The sequence below is a fragment of the Gasterosteus aculeatus genome, chromosome 3 (assembly GCF_964276395.1).
Source record: "Gasterosteus aculeatus chromosome 3, fGasAcu3.hap1.1, whole genome shotgun sequence".
NCBI lineage: Eukaryota > Metazoa > Chordata > Actinopteri > Perciformes > Gasterosteidae > Gasterosteus > Gasterosteus aculeatus.
Genome location: NC_135690.1, coordinates 16,301,973 through 16,322,467, shown reverse-complemented (window position 1 = coordinate 16,322,467; position 20,495 = coordinate 16,301,973). Strand labels below are relative to the sequence as shown.

The 20,495-nt window shown below is 48.6% G+C and overlaps 1 protein-coding gene across 2 annotated transcripts in view; it reads left to right on the top strand.

The window, feature by feature from the left end:
* The window catches only part of LOC120816354 (contactin-associated protein-like 4), a 55,459-nt gene that overhangs the window by 3,139 nt on the left and 31,825 nt on the right, over nucleotides 1-20,495 (top strand). For both annotated transcript variants that reach the window (XM_078099712.1, XM_078099711.1), the window contains exons 2-5: nucleotides 10,989-11,099; nucleotides 15,247-15,440; nucleotides 16,932-17,079; nucleotides 19,477-19,674. In XM_078099712.1, coding sequence (XP_077955838.1) covers nucleotides 10,989-11,099; nucleotides 15,247-15,440; nucleotides 16,932-17,079; nucleotides 19,477-19,674 — 651 coding nt within the window. The remainder of the gene's footprint in view (nucleotides 1-10,988; nucleotides 11,100-15,246; nucleotides 15,441-16,931; nucleotides 17,080-19,476; nucleotides 19,675-20,495) is intronic.

The following is a 20,495-nucleotide window of genomic DNA, read 5'->3' as shown; positions in this document are numbered from 1 at the left end:
TTAGCTTTGCGGTATTGTTGGCTGGTGCTTTTCCTCAGGTGCCTTAAGAAATCCTGCTGATCCCTTGATTACTTGTACTGGATTTCGTCTGCTTGCGTGTAAGCGCTCTGCGTTTTCGCGTCTGCAGCCTCCAGCGTTGCTCTGATGCGAGAAGGTTCTTCCGTGAGCCTCGAACCAGACGTGCTTGACGGTCGGATCTGAACAAATGTCTGATAATTCCTGTTTCTTCCATCTCGCCCCGTCGGAGAAGTTAAATGAATACATCTTCAAAGTGTTACGTCTTGAGCCGCTTCCACTTAATTTCCCAGAATGCCTTCTGTTTCCCAGCACGTTGTTCTCTGGTGCGCTGTGAACGTGTGGGAGGATGGAGTGATGGCGATGAAGTAATGAGCTTCCAGTGGAGAAAAAGTAGAATAGAGAGGCAAAGAGCATTGTTGCAGCGTCTGTAATATGTTGTTCCTCTCGTAATGAGGCTTTAGAAGTGGCTCCTTTGGGTGCAAAATTGGTCTCCAGCGTCTTCCCAGATGAGTTTCTCTGCGTGTGAACGCAGAACACTGCGACAAAAGTCAGATGCCTGAAAGAAGCTCTCGCTGTTCAATTGTCTGAGGCTAAACTTAAAATGAAAGGCTCCCAATATTCAGAGCACATGTGCACATGGCCCAGCAGCTAACGGCGCTAACGGCGTTCACCGGAGGGGAAACAGGAGGCCGTTCTGCTGATCAATACGACGGTCCAGATGTGTGGGTGCATCACAAAACAATTAGTCATCATAGTGGGTGAAGGTTTCGACGGCCTCCGTCACCTCCTGAGGGAAACATCTGGCTCTTTAGCTCCTCCAGCTAGTTGCTAACTTTGTCCAGTTTACTTAATCGGATCGGAGGTTCCTTTCCGGAAAAAAACAAAACAAGACGCTGAAACGCTTTGTATTCATCATCATCATTTGGTGTTAAGTCTTTAAAGCCCAGTTTGTTTCCCCCGAACGTTGTGCAGCAACCTGAATGAAACACAAACCATCGATTCAGTTCATCGACCCCCAAAGGGAAGCCAAGCTTTAGTTATCATGTACAATATTTATTACAGTTAAACAAGGAGGATGCTGGTACCCATGCAAGCACCCGAGGGGGAAGGAGGGGGTTTCATTAAACCAATGTGGAAAATGAAGTCATTATCGACAGAGCAGGATTCAGGACGGATCGATGAGGAGAAGAGTCGTAAGCTCCTCGGGAGAAAGAAGGCGAATGAGAAGAGGAGAGAAAAATTAAGCTTTAATGTTCCCTGTGGGAGAACTGGGTCATTGCTGCTGGGAAGAGACAACACACACACACACACACACACATCTAAAAATGTAACAAATCCCCCAAAATACTGCACGATGGATGCAAAAGTGTGAACTCGTATATTAGTCATGGACGAAGCGGATCGCTTGCAGCCTGCGTGCGTGATGACGTACGGGCAGCAATGGATTCACCACGAATCAATGCTGAGCAGATAAAACGATTCCATTCGAATCGCGATTCATGGTTGCCGATGATTAACAATTAATTATGGATATTATAAACAAGCAAACAACAATTAATGGCAAATGTATTAACCTTTTATTTGAATCAAGTGCCATTTTCAATGTGAACATTACACAATAATTACACAATGTTTGGATCAATTCACAGAACCCCGGATTTTCAACCACATTGTAGGGTCGCACTTCTTTACAGATAAACTTGGCAATTGTTACTGTGATGTTGAGTTTGGTGCTGGCGAGGCCTGAGGTGTCAGCAGAGCTGCAGTTACCTGCTGCTGCTGCTGCTGCAGCGGTGACGCTGCTAGAGGTCCTGACTGTCGGCGTTGTTTAATCCCACGGCGCCTTAGTAGACGGCCGGAAAGATTCGTCGTGTTTCTGTGTTTTTTTTATTTGTCTTCTACATATTCAACAAACAGCGACCGACTTATTTAGAACACCTCCGTGTTTGCAAAAGCCAAAATGTTTCCACGCGCTGGATCGATGAGATGGTTTGTAAACGTCTCGCTCGCAGTCGTCTCCTCCACGCTGTGTTTTGTTGTTCAGAGTTTTGTACTTAAATCCAATGTGCTGTTTCCAAGTATCGATGCAATCGATTAATTACCATTTCAATCGATTTGTAATCGATACATGTCGTCCGGAACGCCGATTTGCGGAGCACAGATCGATTCAGTTGGATCGCAGGAATATAAATCGATTAATCGATTCAGTAAATGAATCGTTACACCCCTAATAGACGGACATTTCACAACCGTTGAGGGCGTGAATTAGGTTTTGAGGGTCTGAATCGAGTTGACGCAACGGACCCCTTCGCCTTGACGGAACGCTCTCATCTGACCATCATAAACCGTCACCGAAAAACAAACATGGCTCCCTGGAACCAAGGAGAACTCCTTCAGCCATTTATTCCCCAAAGAGCCCACCCGTAGAACATCAGCCACTTAATAACTTTGCTCTCTGCACATTTCATTTGTTTCCAGCGCTCGGGGCGAGTCGCAGCTCAAGCCGTTTATCAGAGTGAAATGAGCGAGCTGAAACACGTCCGGAGAGGTTCGATATTTGTGTTTCCCGCTCTCGCAGTAATTCGGCGTCTCGAGCGGCGGAGCCTGAAAACCCCGTTCTGTAAGTGGAGCCGCTTCATGTCCCTCTTTGTAGGAGACGGCGTGGAAATGCAGTTTATCTGCTAAAACGTCCGTGTCCGAAGCGAACAGCGAAACGGGAAGTTCCTCCTCAGCAGCAGGGAGTGGAAACTGAAAGTGGCTCCATCGATTCTTCATTCAGCTTCATCGTTGGCCTCAGACAACCACCATTAAGCAACAGAAAGATACTGTATGGTTCTTCATTTTAATACCTCTCCCTAGCATCTGAAATAGAGCATTGAACAAAAACGAATAATGGGCTTCTGTTCAGCCGTGGATAATTGTGGATCGTTTAACATTTGCCTTTGAACCTGATAATTCTGACACGGAGACTCGTCGCGCCGCCCACGCTGACAGCTGTCAGCTGAAGTCTCACTTGATTATTGTTAATAATATCTAATCATACAGAAGGACAGAGGGAGCGTCTACGGCTTCGTCTGCTGAACAAAGAAAAAAAGACTCCTCGCAACATGGCGGAACAATATATGTGTGTGCGATTCTCGGCTCAATCGCATACCCTTTAAAACACGCGGCTGCCGTCGAGTTTCTCGAAGCTCGTTCCGCTTCGGAGATCCTTCCCTCATCTTTTAAGTGTTGCTTCCCCCGCTGGTGTTTATCTCCCCGTCGTCTCCGCTGATGTGGAACCGCCGCAGCGTGTGTGTCCTCTGATCGCGGCCCAACGGAAGATAATCTGGAGAGCGCTAAGAGACGTTTTAATCCTCGCCTAATGGCGGGTAACTCCTCTTCCCGCGCGTCTCCGTGCTGCTTTGCGTCGCCATGGGTCGCGGATCTGTTTGAGCTGACGACTGAAGAAATGCGAAACTCCCGGCCTGAAAGTGTCAAATCTGAAAGGAAGTTTGTGCGCCAGGTTGTAATTCATTCTGCTTCCGTCCCGCTGATTAAACGTCAGGAGGGCTGACGTGACGGACAGGTAATCACAGAACCCGCTGACCGGTGCGTCCGCTAATTAGGCCTTTCGGCTCTGCGTGGTTCCGCTTATTTACGTGCTCGGTGTTGGAGGAGCGGCTTTAGATTATTCGGCGGACTGCAGACTCCGGAGCGATTTAATACACAGTCGCAGTAAATGATTGAGATGCTGGAGGCTGATTGGCAAATTCGCGGGCGTCATTACTGGCGGGCGTCATTACTCGCGGGCGTTGAAGGCAATTTGTTGCCTTAAGTAAGAGTTGGTTATTTGAAGCTCCAGCGGAATGTTGGAGGTGTTTGATTAAATCCGTAAACTGGAGAATTGCCCCTCAGCTGCTGCAGCATCCGTCTGGTTAGAGGAAAGCGCCGAGGACGGAGGTGCACGCCGGAGCGGTCCGCCGTGCAACGAACTCCCCGGCAACCATTTACCGCGTGGGGGGGGTGGGGAGGGGCTTCCGTCCAAGATGGCCGTCTGATGAGGTCACGAGACTCATACATAAAGGGATGTTACACTTGCAGCTCCATTAGGGGCCAGCGGATGCTTTAGTTATGGTCATAATTGGATATTTTACTGGGGACATTCGACCTGCCAACTGTAACTGCATTAGTCACCAAGGTCACCGCGCTCTTTCAGCGCCGGGAAAACCGATTATCCTCGCCGGTGCAATCGCGGCATATCATTCCACAGACTGTGAAGTCAAACCGACGGTTATATTGGCTTGTATGCAAAGTTCGAACCTTTGGCCTGAGTGTGTAACACCAGAGAAACTTTAGCGTCAGGATTCATCCTCTGGGGATTTAAACAATGTGACAATGTCAAAAATAAAAAGGAATGAATTAATATTATTTATGTTGTGAATCACTTTTCATAAAGTCACAAAGCTCCCCACAAGGCTACTAATTAGAATCTATGAATTATACTGCTGAGAGGAGTCAGTGGCACTGAGCTGGACACGAGGAGGAGGAGGAGGAGGAGGAAGAGGAGGAGGAAAAGCAATGAAAGGTATGAGAGGATAAAGTTTAGGGGGTCAGAGTCTGCAGGCTGTCTGGCTGCAGGGCTTCCTCTGTTTCTCACAACCGCAGTGACATTTTCTGCTGCCTTTCCCATTTTATCCCTCAGTGACTTTGCCGCGCGTGTGCGTGCGCATGTGTGCGTGCGTGTGTGTGTGTGTGTGTGTGTGTGTGTGTGCGTGTGTGTGTCTGTCCCGGCCACCATCTGCTTTCTGGAGGCACCGCCTCACATCGTTTGCGGAGATTTGACTTCATAAGATGAAGCAGCAGGAGGTGGAGGATGACCGGGAGGACATCAGGTACGACGGAGAGTGGGCGAGGGAGGAAGGAGACGAGGAGGCGACCGTGAGGAGGAACTAGGAGCCGACAGTTCTCACCCGCTTCCACCAGAGTGTGTGTTTGTGTGCGTTCATGTTCACTTTCTGCATAACCGCGGGAATATAGATATATTGATGCCTGGCGATTTCGCCCGTTGATTCGAGTTGTTTTGCGTGTCGGTTGCTCGGATACGTTATCAACCGGGTGATAAAATGGTTCAACTCTCAGGAAAAGAAAGAAAGATTAGATTTAAGACAGGCGGAGAACAAATGTGTGTAATACTGTTCTGGAGGGAAGCCACCTGCAATCCTCTGCTCCCAAAACCATCATCATCACCGCCACCACCACCACCGGCCTCCTCTGACAGGGAGTCCAGAGCGCCGCCGCCGGGAGGCGCTTCATCAGTTTTATCCGACGCGACGCGTTCCGAAAGTTTGATTTACGCCCCGACGCATTGGCACCGTCGGACGCGGTGGATTACAGGAAGTGACACGGCGTCCTCTGTCCCCCCCGGGGGAGCCTTTGATGAACAGCCGAGGAAGACGATGCCGAGGCCAACGCTCGATCACAGGTTGTAATTCGAGCGGAAATACGCGGAGGAAGCCGGCGTCCCGATGAAGTCCTCGTTCCTGTTTGTTGCGCTTGTCTCTAATCGAGTATTCAGAAGAAACACACATCTTATTTCTTATTTAGGAAATGAAATGCAGCATTTCAGTCGGTCAAAGCAAAACCAGATAAACAGAATAAACATTTCCAATTATTACATTTCCGTAACTGTGATTGCTTTTTGAATATGCAATCATTTTGGTCTAATTAATACTGGATTCATTCAGGTAATAATGAACAGAATAATTATCCATCAAAAGCGTTTTTGTTGCCTGGTGTAAAAGTCGTGCTCTCGTTTTTTATTCCTGAACTGAAGAGAGAATCGGTGGATTTTCCTATTGCAGAAGTGTGACTATCTGTGCGACGGCAGCTTTGCTCTCTTTGTGCTGAAATTTCACATGGAGAACAATCTGCTGAGAGCAGCATGTGACCCGCCAGCTTTGACAGGAAATATTCACCACCATATCTAATACCGATGCCCTAATCGCAGTCTGTCACGACTCCACAACTTCTCCCCCCAATTAGTCCGTCCCGTGACGGGTCGGTAGTTCAGAGCATCGGCGCCCGTCTCCTCTGGATGGGACAGAAAGTCCTATCTTGGTTGGTCAAAGCAGCAGCCTTTGTGTCTCCAGCCTCAGGGGAAGATGGAGAACTTCAAATTACCTGCCGAGAGGTTTATTTATACGTTCATTTATAACGTATAAACTGTGCAGTGCGGCTGTGGGTGTGACAAAGCTACACGCACACAAACACAGGCACAGGTGGGGCTGTTTGGGGTGTGATCTTCCTCCGGTCACTGGAATCCAGTCTCCCCCACCTTAACGAGATTACTCAGATGGATCTTTTCTTCTCCCCCCACGCTGCTTTGACGAGTAGCGAAGTGTCTGCAGAGCCGTTTCAAGACGCTTAAAGACGCTTAAAGTCGTTTAAAGACGTTTAAAGACGTTTAAATACGTTTAAAGTTGTGCATCGTCGGCTTGTGGTGACGATGAATTGGAGGGCCGTCGCGGTTTTGCCTTCACGTTGACCCGCGGGGGCTCAGGGAGGCGTTCTCTAATTCCACGTGTTGAAGTGAAAAATGATCTTTATCGTGAACCAGTAATTCCAGTTAAAATTAAAAGTATTCATCGCCCGGCGTTCCTGGCGACTGGTTGTGCGTGTCGTCCCCCCGCAGTGCTTAACGACGGACGCCAACGTCATCCATCACCAGCTGACACCAGCTGAGCTAATTAGACCCACATGTGGGCCGTGAGAGGCAATATTATCATTAAGACTTTCATAATTATTAATGAGCTGTTTCGGCGAGCTAGCATGCTAATTAGAAAACTCCCTGCGCTAACGCTAACTAGCCTGCTAGCATACTAGAAAGAGCAGCCTAGCTGGAGTGGTAAAACAGCTGGTTAGGGTTCCAGATGTGCTGCATTCACACACTCACGTACTTACAGAGTATCGGAGCCGGCAGTCGTGGTTCTATCAGCCCGTTCATGACGCTCTGCTGCCGTACAAACGGCGCCGCGCGCTGCATCCGGTCGAAGCGCTGCAGGCGTCTGACCTGCGACTTACAATAAGTGAGACCAAATAATTTACATGTTACATGTTAATACCAGGAGTGGGATTCGAACCCACAAGGCCTGATGCCCATTGGGTCCAACGCCTTAACCACTCAGACATCCTGGACACGTTATTAACAAATGTGCGTTTTCTGGCACGTTGATGTTTCATCCTCTTTTTTTTTAGACGGTCGAGAAGACGTTGAAAGGCGGTTTTAGGCGTTCGGACCTCATTTGAACTCGATTTAAACAAGATTTCAACGTTAAAATGACGTCTAGCGCTCGACTACAGACTTACGCTCACAATATTTGAGCAGTTGCATGCGTTACTCCCTGTGAAATGACTGAAGGTACAGTATGCTGCTCAGGCACTCGTTTGCATAAAAATAGTTGGTATAAGCTCTGGTGCAATTAAACGTTTTCAGTTTTATGAATCCCCCGTGTTTCCTATTTTAGATAAATTAGATTTGCCGAGGTGCATGGATGATGTGCATATCCTCGCGTGGAGTATTTTATTTGAATGACAGAACACAATTACATTATGTGCCGAACATTTACTCCCCACGGAGGCATGTTGCTCCGCTGCTCGCTATTAAGAGACGTTTGCAGGCAAATATATTCAAGCTATTTAGTCAGTGTGGCCAGTGAATTAGGAGATATTTTATTATACCCATCAGCACCAGTGATGTAGCCCGCAGCTTTTATTCGCTCTAACTATAATAACCATAATTACTGCGTTCTAATTTGCAGTGAATATTTGGTGCATAAATAAAAAAATCTCGACGGCTTCTTTCAACTCTCTTGTCTTCGTTAATCTGAGCGGAAACTGGCGGTTTGGAAAAAACACAAAAATAGTTTTAAATGCTGCTCGTCGCGGTGTTTTTGATCCATCATTTGGGGGATGTCGGCCCACGTGGCCACTCGGCGTGACGAGCCTGGGGGAGGAGGAGGAGGAGGAGGAGGAAGAGGAGGAGGAGGAGGAAGAGGAGGAGGACCGTTCCCTCTCAACGGCTCCTTGCTGCAGACTGCACGAGTCTCCTGAACGTGTGGCCTCCACTCTCACCGATTGAGCTCCAACTAATGATCTTATTATCGGTGTATGTTTGCCGGTTGAGGGCCAAAGGCCGGAAAGAATCGACATTATGCAGCAGCGCGTTTGACAGGCGGGTGAAGAATTGAAGATGAGGATCAAACACTCCTGTTGTTAACGGGGAGAAGTGCTGAGCTTCTCAGTCCGGAGGCTGTCGGGCCGGCAGGAGGCTCGTTATAAAAACCACTATGTGGAGAAAAAACAGGAATTAACTGAGCTTTTCGCTTCGTGTTCAGCAAAATTTGACATTTTTCATGTTTTTCTTATTTCGCCAACATGTGCTCACACCATAAACGAGTGAACAGGTGGCTTCGCACTGATTTTGAAATGAATAAAGGGACTTTTTGGGCTCCTAATCTGGTTCGTCAAGCAACTAAAAGTAGCTGGTGGAGGTTAAAGAAAGATTCCCTTTTTGGAAAACAAAATACGAAGTTATGGAAGAAAACATAAACCAAATCATCATCCTCATATGACACCATCGGCAACGGTACGGTCTTTATTCATATTTACACATGTTGTTGATATAGATGTTCCTCCTCTGTGGGAAACTTCCATTCAGCTAAAGAGAGCAATCGCACTGTATGAAGCAAAGTCATACCAGTCCTCACTAAGCGTTCCTATGGAAACCGGACCGTGTCTCCGTGGATGAGACCAAAAAACATGTCGGACAGGAGTCGCACGTTTGGGTCTCGTAGTTCGTTTCTGTTCCCACGATGAGTTGCAACTTCTATCTTTGTTCTTTACATCTAGAGGAAAATACAAGGATCCAAAGCATCTCCCTTCTTTCTCTTTTTAATGCTTCCTTTGTTTGCACGAGCAGCTTTGAACCTCCTCTTCTGGTCGATCCGAAAGTAGGAGTTGAGAACGACGAACGTGGCCGTTTCTTCTGCTGCAGGATGATCGTGGCAGGCGAGGCCGTGCTTGTCGAAGGCCTCAAACCTCCGGAGATCTTTTAAACGCTCATTTGAGCAGAATGACAAACTGTGTGGATGGACGAGCTGCATCGACATAATAGTTTCCTCAACAATTGTGGCTGAGATTTCAGTGACTTCTCTTCTTTTATGGTTTCATCTGAGGCTGACACTCCTTTTGTGGGCCGGTATTAAATCAGTTTAATATCCTGCTGGTGTCAGTAAAGACACCACAGTATGCCTTTATAATTTGAAGAAGGGTCTCATCCCACGATGCAGTGTGAAACGCTGCCAGTTGTTTAGTCTGCGAGGTGAGAACCCGACAGGAGGTGCGTTTGTTCTCCAGTGGACGGTGAAGCTGCAGCCGTTTGTTATTCAGAGGACGTCTCTGTCCAACGCCGCCGAGGTCGCTGTCGAGGTCCGGCGGCTTCTCAGCATCCGGCTCCATTTCCCCTCCGAGTCGTCTGCTCGTTTCTTCGCCGGTCACGATGCCGCCGACGCCGGCTCCCGAAAAAGGGCCAAAGCACCGGCGGAGAGCAGGTCGTCCCGGTGCCGTCAGGCCGCTCGTTTCCTCAGCGAGGCTCTGCACCTCGACGCGCATTATCTCCTCAGAGATCACAGCGCTCGGCGTCGGAGAGCCGTCCCTCTCGTTTTCACCTCTTCAGACTGCTGCAGTTCAGCTGCTTCTCCCGCCGCCCGCAGCAGCAGGTGTGTGGACGCCTGCAGGGAGAAAGAGTTTCAGAGTCAGAGGACCAAAGAGCCGGAGGCCTCATGGAGGCTCTGCATTTAAAGCAGAGGATCTCATTCTGCACCGAGCCCAAAGCCGCTCTATTACCAATGATAGAGAGGAATCCATACGTCAAATCAACCAGATCATGACATAACATCCTAAATGAGATCTTCGGAGGCCCTGCTGCATGCGGAGAAGCTACCGAAGGCTCCCCCCCCGCCGCTGTCCAGCCGAAGCGCTCGACCCCCCGAGGTCGACGGAGCGATCGCGGCTAAAAGCCTCGTTGTCAGAGTCGGCGGGCTCGGATCGGGCCGCAGCGCCAGTCGTGATAATTGTCTCTTGTCTCGGCGCTGGAGAATAACATCCACTAACGGGAGGCTGTTGGATGGAGCCACAGTTAATTCGGCTTTAGCTCACGGAGCTCGAGTGCGAGAAATTGTGAACATTTATCGAGGCGACGTTCATGAATGAGGTGAGTGTGGGTTTATTCCTCATAAAACAAACACACTGTAAAAGCATTTTATCTCAAGTAAGGGGAAAAGCTACAGCTTCATTTGGGAATTAATTGATTTCCATTGATTTTAGAGTCAATTAAAACAGGCACACAGAATAACAACAGTCCTGAAAAGCACCAACAGACAGTTAAATGACAAATAAATGATACAAATAGTGCAAATAATGAAACACTGCTGGACGAACTGCATGATTGATTCTGTGTTCGCAGCAGAGCATCTGTTGGTGTCTGAATACGCGCATTTGTCGCACATTGTGTGTTTAGTGTGTCGGATGAAACTGACAGTGACACACGATGTGCGCGCGACGTGAAGTCGGCGCGCTAACAACTGTAAGATCAGGATCTGCAGCGACAGGAGCAGGTGTTTTCCGGGTGTAAATGATTAACGCGTTGATCGGGGAGACGCTCTGCAGGGACGAGCTGTCGCCGTCTGCGTTGGTTGGGACGGGACGAGCGAGTGATCCTGCGCTGTCACGAAAACAACACCATAGGCGCCGTTGTTGAAGAAGGCAGAAGTTAAAGCCTTAATTCAGTAACTTCTATTCCAACAAATTGTCCCCGCCCTAAAAAAATGGGCACACGGCGCTGAAAATACTCTGAAACGATTCACAAGCTGTTTGAGAACTGAATCCTTTACTAAGTGTGCTTTTCTTTGTGCTCTGTGATTGGTCGACAGAGGTGTGCGACGGCCCGCTGGTGTCCAATCTGCCGCCGGCGTCCTTCAGAAGCTCCTCCCAGCTGTCCAGCAGCCACGCGCCGGGCTTCGCCAAGCTCAACAGGAGGGACGGTGAGGACCGGGGGCCGCGTGTCCAGTCGAGGAGAGAATATAGAGTCCGCCCGAGTCCGGCGGGGAGACGAGCCGCGCTGCCCGATCGCTCCTGCGTCCCACGGGAGACAATTAAGCTCGAGAACCGGCTCCACCGGACACACGCAGACAGGGGCTCCAAGTGATGTCACAGAGACGTGGTTCTCTTTAGATGCTGTTTGTACTCCAGGTTCAGAAGGAGGAAAGCGCCCGTTAAAGCGCCAGCAGGGAGTCCCGTGCTGGATGAGCGGCTCTGACAAAGTGAGATCATGTGATGCAATGTGGGAGGGGGAGGGGTGGGGAAGGGGGAGGGTGGGGGTTGCTCCACTGCTTCATCCCGACATCAAAGCCCAGAATGAGCTGGGAGGGTTTAGATGGGTTTTATTCCGGATCTGAATGATTTTCACCAGCTGTGACGCTGAAGGGATGCGGGCCTGCCGAGCGCGGCTCGCTGCATCACTTCGCTCCCTCTTTGTTCGCTCACCTGGTCCCGTTTACACAAAGTTAAGCTTTTTACTTCAAAGTGCCTCTGAAGAATCCGACTCACCTCCACGAGCTGCGAGAACATCACGAGTTGGAGGAAGTGGAAGGTGCACTGACACTCTGTCTGTCTAGTCAGAATTTCAAATTAAAAGTCGATGCAAAATAACTGCGCACGGTTCTGCTGCATGATTAACAACCGCGTTTTACCTCATGCGGCACATTAAAATGCTTCACAAACAACTGATATCATTCAAGCGTATTCCTAATCAAGCCCCGGCACGTAAGAGATGGATACGAATAACTGCGCCTGTGTCACATCCCCCCCCCCCCTCCAGAAGCATTCGCGATGCGATTCCAGCTGCTCGCCAGGAAAATCAATGAATAAATGAAGGCCTCCCCTCTTATTGCTGCCGCTGCGTGCTAACACAGTGCCTCCTCCAGTTGTTCTCCGGAGGATGCAATTACCCGCTAAGTGAACAGATATTATGCCTTTTGGAACACTACCTGCACGGCATCTGTGCGAAGCATCGCATCAGCCTGTCGGGCCTCGCAGCCGTGATCCTGCAACATGACACGCACGCACGCACGCACCCGGAATAACTCGGGCAGCGCGTTTCACAGGTACGCCGACGCACACGAAGCAGACGTTTCGCACTGAACGTCTCACCTCGTCAAGAACCAAATATTCACTTCAGAAATGGCGAGACCTATTTTTTTTTTTTTCGTTGCCGCCGGAGGGAACAGACGACCTCGCGTGACCTATTTCTTTAACAGCGGCAGCTTGACGGAAGCCGGAGGACCTGACATTGACCCGGCGTAGCTGCCGGCTCGCAGTCCGACACCAAAAAGCCCTGATAGACTATTGATTGGAGATGAATGGCCTTTTTAACCGGGAACCGGAGGAGGAACCCACCGCCTCTTTGTTTCTCTCTCTCGCCCTCCCTTCTGCTCTCCCTTTTCGGCCTTTCTTTCTTTCCCATCCGTCTCCTGAATCGTCCCCGTCCATCGTCCCTCCGCTCTGTTCAGTCCGCGTCCTGCTGGAATCATTAGTCTCTGTCTTTCTGACAGTCTTCAGTCATCGTGACGCCGCTGCAATGGTGCCGCATCCGACCTGAGTGTGACGATTGTGTGTTGCGCCACAATAGTGGCTCAGTGGAATTAAACTGTAATTGGAGCTCGTAAATGTAACTGTGTTAAACGAGCCAAATGAACCAGCTGTGTTTTGCGTCTGAAAGGTTGAAAGCCGCAAACGCTTAAATATCTATGCGATGTTGTCATGACAACAACCTTTTTTCGACCCAATTAAAATAAACGCAATAAATTGGCTGCACATCAGCAACGCTGACCTTGGAACAAGTTTCCCAACGGGGATGCAAAATGGTATTTTGGAAAACAAATATGATGCAATCAGAGTAGAACGGGATTTCTTTTATTTCAAACACGCAAATCCCTCGTGCTTCACCTGCAGAGAAGCTGCAGGTGTTTTCCGGCCAGCTGCTGCTGTCGGTTCGGCGTCGGACTCTCTGTCACGCCGGCGCCTTATCGGGCTGCCGCTGTGGATTCTGATGCAAATGACCGGCGCTCACTCCAGACTTGGCGCTGCGAACGGTCCATTCCGCATTCATTCTGCTCGTCTCCCTCTGCCGCTTCCTCTCCTCCCTCCCTCCCTCCCTCCCTCCCTCCCTCGCTGACCCCCCCGTTGCTGCTGTACCGCGGATCAAACGGGCGCTTGTGTAATCACGGCGAGGTGCAGACAGGCTGTGGCTGCAGTTGGCTCGCTGCACCTCGTACCATGTCACAATTAAACCCAGACAAAGACCACACTCGGCCCAAAAAAAACCATTCTCCCTTTGTTGCAATCACTGTTATTACTGCACGGAGTCCCGTGGCGTGTTATCATTTAGGCCTCAGTGGTCTGCTTTGACCGCTCAGATTGTTCCCAACACGCTACCCGGCACACACTTTATGACGGGGTCGTCTTGTTCTTCCTTCTTCTCTCGCTCCCCGGTCTGACCCTCGGGGGGGGGGCAAAGGTCGGGGGCGTCTGCTCTTTTCTGTCCCGCTGCCACTGCACACTGTCTGTTAGTCCACTGCTCGCTAAGCTTTGGCCTTCAGCTCTTTAAAGATCTCCCTCCTCCGCGCGTCTGAATGACTTACGTGCCGTGATGCGACACGGGAGGCGACACATCGATGAGCGCGTGCGTCGGTGGGATGCGGTTTGCACAAAAGTGCGTCTCAGACTCACAACACCAGACGCACTCGTGAGTAATTAGACCATCAGAAGAGATCAATGTTTGAGTAGCTTACTGTAATATTTACTACCGTTGACTGATGGTTGCAGTTCATGCATTCAGAACAAGAACCCCTCGGTAGAAACGAGCCAGCATGAAGATGGAGTAGAAGAACCTGTTTCTATAGTAAATATTTCTTATAGCAAAGTGGTCACATGGTAACTCGTGTGCATAACTAGTAACATCCATAACTAGTGAGAGACGTGGAGAGGGAGCTTTCCTTCAGCACGTTTCCTCGGGAGGAGAGACCTGAGTACGGTCGCAAGCAGGCAGCGTTCCGTGTGCTCGTGCTTCGTTAGGTTTTCTGTTGTGTGTGTGTGTTTGTGTGTGTGTGTGGGTGTGTGTGTGTGTGTGTGTGTGTTTGTGCTCGCAAAGTGGGACGCTGGTCAAAAGCCTTCTCCTTCAGAATTTGTCCATATGGTGTTTGAGCTCGGAGTTGTTGTTTTGGCTGAGGTAAAGTATTTTCCTCTGCACACACACACACACACACACACACACACACACACACACACATCCTGGTGCATATTTCCAGTATTGGAAATGTCTTTATTGTGCAGCAGCCCATTCAATCAAACCCCAGTTTATCTGTGCGCGCAGACTTCTGTCAACCCCCCCCCCCCCTTCGAACCAGACACACACATTTGCATTGGCAGTGTGTGCAGTGTGCATGGTTACACACACACACACACACATAAAAAAACGGCTGCCAGCATGCACCTTGTGTAGAATCCATCATGTGCAGTGTGACTAAGCGTATTGCATCAGAGGAAGGTTGCAGGAAACGTGCACATTTCTTCAATAATTCCGCCCCGGTCACCTGGTTTGTGTTCTGCGGGTAAACATCACGTGTCGTGGCTGAAGCAGCTGATATACTTTCACACTCAAATACTCAGTAGTATATGAAAAACCCCGGTGTTACTCATGTAGTTTAGAATTTTGTGGTTTTTATTTTTTTTTCTGCTCCTCTGACGGGTGAAGTATGAAAATCGGATTGTTCTGCATGTTTTTCTCTCACGACTGAACACGATACGCTTGTTTCTCCGCTAGAAATAATAAAAGGAGACAAACCGGCGCCACTGTAAACACTGAGAAGATTAGCAATTCAAATCCAGCTGAAAAGTTCCGAAAGTGTGATTCAAATCCCATTATTGCCTCAGAATAGATTTCCAGGTGTTTGTTGTTGTTCAATCAATTTTTTCTTCACTCTTCACTTTGCTTTCATAACAGAAAAGTGTGATTTTCTTTCCCTTCAGAATAAAAGGTCAAGCAATGCAATTTATTTCTCAGTATCTACCAGAGATTATTTCGCCTCCTCCGGCGAGGACGGAAATCTAATAAATGACTCGTGCCCGCAGGCGCCGGAGGCTGGTCTCCTCTCACCTCGGACGGGTATCAGTGGCTGGAGGTCGACCTCGGCCAGCGGACCAAGATCGCCGCCGTCGCCACGCAGGGCCGCTACGGCAGCTCTGATTGGCTGACGTCGTACCTGCTGATGTTCAGCGACACGGGGCACAACTGGAAACAGCACCGGCAGGAGGACAGCATCGGGGTGAGTGGAGTCGGAAAACGACAGCGGGGGGTCGAAGGTCGCAGGGAACAACGCTAACAGCTCATTTAGTTCGGTGGTGTTCGTACGGAGTGATCTTCGTGGCTCCGTCGAGTCATCACCGCCTCATTTATAATCCACCAACCGCGGCTGCGTCTCTGCTGACTCGACACACCTGTTGACATCCACTTTTTGTCATCCTCACTGCTGTTTGTGGAGGAGGACACAGCAGCTTGTGCGAGGCACCGAGGATGTCCTCATAGTTATTAGATCACTATAAACAAATGAGGGTTCTCGTGGAAAACGCACGCACACTGTGATGTGTGATGTCGGCCTCGTATTTGTCCCGCCGTGCAACCGCATGTTGTTTTGACACCGTGCCGCTTTAGCGTGACTTGCTCCCCTCGTGATGCCAAATACAATAAATAGAACAGGTGTAATATTTTGCCTTCTGTTGGCATGGACATTAAACCCCGGGTGAACCCGGCGTTTGTCACGGTGATGCAGAGGGGAGCTTTTGATTAAAAGTAGAGCCGAGCCAACTCGCCCACATGGAAGGGAGTCCGGCTAATCTCGGCAAGCGAGGACTCGTCTCGTCGGGGAGCGGGAGGGACGACTTTGTCACGGCTTAAAAAACGTGTCGATCTGACTCTCCGCTTAAACTCAGCACAAACCCAGCCGCGTTTCAAAGTGTTCCCCCGACTTCTGAGCATTAGTCAGGGAGGCGAGAGGAGGCAGAGGATGCCGCAGCTTCGGCTTCGAGCAGAATCGCCAGTGGAGGAAAAAGCCTGCTTCCTTTTTTCCATCCTTACTTTCTGTACTTTGGCCCGTGGGAGCTTTAAAATATAGCAATCCATCTTTCTTTTATATTCTCTCTCATCTTTATCGGTTTGTGTTCTCCTGCCCGGAGGAAGGATCTTTTCCCCGTTCTTCTCAAATTGTTCTCCCTCCCTTGTACTTCCTAGCTCTCATTTTCTGACCCCCCCCCCCCCCCTCCAACCTCCTCACCAGCCTCTTCTGTCCCCTTTATTTCGTCCTGCTGCCATTTACTTTTCATTCTCTCCCTCCCCTGCCTTTTCTCCTCCGTGTCTTCATCCCTGTCTCCCATTCACAGTTAATCTCGACCATCATGTCTCTTTCACTCTGCTCGACCGAGGCAGCTGTTGAAGTCACTGTGTTAAAGATGTATACGATTGTGTCCATTCCTCTGTGTCAATTTATTTTTCTTTGTTTGGTTTAAAGTCCATTTTCCAAGAGAATGACGAGGTTCAAAATCAGAAGTGTGTGTTAGCCAGAATAATGACATATAACAGTTTAATTATGGGACATGAGCTAACTAAACATTCTAAAATCCTTTTCACAGTTTATTAAAGTCAATTGCATCATTCAAAGCCCCAATTCTTAATCCTACGTCCCGTTTGGTTTAAATTGAACACAATTCTCCGTGCGTAGTTGTATTAATTTGAATGTGCGTTTCTTGTTTGTGGGTTCCAGTCTTTCCCAGGTAACAGTAACGCAGACAGCGTGGTTCAGTACAAACTGCAGCAGCCGGCCGTCGCTCGCTTCCTGCGCCTCCTCCCTCTGCGCTGGAACCCCAGCGGGAGGATGGGACTGCGGCTGGAGGCCTACGGGTGTCCTCACAGTGAGTCGCTTCTGCTCCCGTTGGGCCGAGAGGACAGCGTGGAGATGTGAAACAATGGACGCTGGCTGAGGCAGAGGAGGACTCCACGTCCCACCCGTCAATGGATGACACGTGTCATCACAGTCACAGGAAAAGAAACGCTCAATGCGTTTGTCTTTTCCTGGGAAGTATTTTCCATATTTCATTGGTTTACACTCAAAGAACTCAAAGAACTCAACACGCATCTCACAAAAACACATGTTCGGACTTTCTGCCACGCTGTGTTTGAATTCCACCACAATTTATTGTATCATTTTAAATGCATGATGGGAGCAAATTTGGTTTTCTTATTCAAGACAAATTTAATAATCCTTCAAAAAACAAATACAACAAATAAGAGTTTGGGATGAGCAATCGAAATCCACTCTACCTCCTCCTCGTCTTCTTTATGAGTTGCCTGAGGAAGCAGGTCATTGTCCTATTTTGTTGTTTCTTTGCCCTCATTTCCGTCCTCACGGCGGGTTTTTCTCCATATTGTCCCTCATAGAAACAACACCCCTGGATATCAAAAACAGCCCCACACATTAACATATATATGCTGAGATATATTCCTCTAACAGTAAACATTAATGTGCAGACATGATTTCCATATAGACTGTGTCTGGCGTTCTATCCCGTGTGTTATTTATGGCTCCCCTTTCCTCGCAAATTCCAACGCGCTTCAACGCCAATCTGCTCATAGAAAATGAGCCGAACGGCGAGCTGGTGTTCATTGTCACCATAGCAACAAACAACAAACACCAACAATCTTTTGATAAATCCCTTTGAAAAATACGTCAATGTCTGTTCTACTCCTCTTCTATAGCTGTAGCCGGCATGCTAATATGCTAGCATACTCGCTATGCTACATTTGCACTTAACACATAGCTGAAGCTAATTGTTAGCGCATTAGTTTTGCAGGTATTTCGTCATAAACCGCAAAGTATAGTAAAGTATCAGACAAAGTGTCAACGTCATCGCTGTAACGCAATTAAATCCACGGTAAATTACAATTATCAAGAAAATAATATAAGATGACATCGAGATTTCACAGGTTTTTTGCCTCCAGTTTAATATTTCGGGTTTCACGTCCAGTCGCTTGCATCCCGTTAGTTGACCTTGCACCGATACTGATTTACGTATTTAGAGGCCCAGATGCAGGTGCACCAAAGCAACATAACCCTCCCAGTACTATTTCATTATATCAGTTCACCAAGTGGAAAGATGATTTATGACAAAACCGTGTCCCCTCTGGAAGAAGATGGATAATGGGACACATTAAAAGAGAAGGATTTTGATAAATAGCTTGTAGTGGTTTGGATACAGCTGATATATTATTGTAATATGTTTGTCAGTCGGCGTGACGGTTGGCGGAGGAGACTCGTGCCTTTCCTGGTGGTGAGCTAATGTGCCGTGCACAGCACAATCCTCCTTGGAAAAACAAATGCAATGTGCTGATGACACAGCTGCGATACAGCTGTTTTGTGGGTTTTGGTCTGTTATTTATAGGCCACGGCAACCAAAGCTTTCATAGAGTGTCTCGGAGGATCACGCGATGATTAAAACTGACTCAAAGGTGGTAAAAAACGGGATGAAGCACAAGTAAAGGTTGTGGAGACTATTTTAATAAACTGTTGTTGCACTCTGTACTTTTCCAGACATGCAAAGAGTCAAAGCTTTTTCACAAGGTTACAAAGTGTTATGGTCGTTGCTGCAAATGAACCGCAATGCACTGTAGACATTTTGCAAGAGAATACAATAGTTGTTTTTTTTTCCAACCCTTATGAAATACTTCAGCCCACGTTCCTTCTGGGGAAACCGAGGTTCAGACACTTCTAAGTTTGTAAGCTCGTTGGTTCACCGCTTTCTGCAGAAAGAATACGAGCTACATCTGCCTGATGCGTAAACAGCTATTTACCACCTAATATTTAAAAGGTGATTAAAGGTGAGCATCACTGTTGTGTGCAGCTCGTTTCCAGAGACTGTGAATAAAAACACAGAATTAAATAGAAACTGAGAGGTTAATGTCCTGTGAGCCGCTAAAGACTCACCTGACTAATGTTCTGCAGACTGCTTATCGTAAGATGAAGAGTAGGTGACCCGAGCTTCAGCTCGCTTTGCTCTGCAGCTTCACCTCGCTGCCCTGCAGAAGATGCACAGGACCAGTAGGAGCATCTCCCCGAGCAACATTATCACTCTGACACTTTATCATCTGATGTGGACGTCTGATTGGCAGTACGTCCCTCCGCAACGAAAGCGCTGTGTTAAAATAAAACAAATAAAAAAACGCAGCCCGGTTGCCTGGCGACAGGAATTATGCTCATTGTTCCTCTACAATTGTCACAGCTCCTCTGTTCTTTCACCGTCTCCGTCTTTCAGCCTCTGACGTCTTGAGCTTGAGGGGCGGCGGTCTGGCGTACCGGCTGAGTCCCGGGCCGCGGCGCCCGTCCGGAGAGGTCGTCTCCCTGGAGTTTAAAACCGCGAGGAGCTCTGGGACGCTGCTGCAGGCGGAGGGGGAGGGAGGACTCGGCCTCAGCCTGGAGCTGGAGAGAGGGAAGCTGCTGCTGCTCACACGAGGTACGGAGCGCCACGTGCTCGTGTCTCATCTCACCAAACGGTTTATGCAATGGGACGAAGGCTCTTCAAATAGACCCAATTTGCAACAAGAGAAACATTTGTGCATTAAATTACTAGATTTAGAAGCATTCAAATTTGAATTATTGGTGCCTGTTGAAGACTTAAAAGCTTTTGCATCCATTTTTCATCAAAATGCATAATCAAGAAATAAATGTGCCCAATTTTAATGTTTTTGCAGCCATTGAGAAATAAAGACAGTTATATAAAGAACCGAAATCTCCCAATCGTGTTCTAGTAAGCTGCCGCCTCTTTGTAATGTGGTTTGATCAGCAAGGAGACATTTTGTTCTATGAGGACAATAGAAAGCCCCGTGAGATAACTTTCAGATTGGTTGCGGTTGGGTGGGATGGCGGATACGCACGCCGCCGCCTGATTGGTTTAAATCTTGGCCCAGTTCTGCTGCTGCAGTTGTATCTCAGTCTCGTTGCAGACATGATGGATGGCACCGTTCACTGCGGCGTGTGTTCGGGCCGGCGCCTGGAGGGGGTGATGCATGGCTTACAGTCATTACATGGGGAGGTGTGTGTGTGTAAACGGGGTTAAACCAGAGGTTGCCATGCTGAATCATCACCATATGGCTCACCTCTCATCAGAAAGCCCATCTGGCTGCTAAAATACTTTAAAAACTTTATCCGTCCATCCATCTCCGTTCTTTCACTTTCTAAACACTGTCCTCCATCCATTCTTCCCTCACTTGTCCACCCGAACGCTCATCCGTGTCCCTCCCATGTCCATCTGCCTCCTCCTCGTCCCTGTAACGC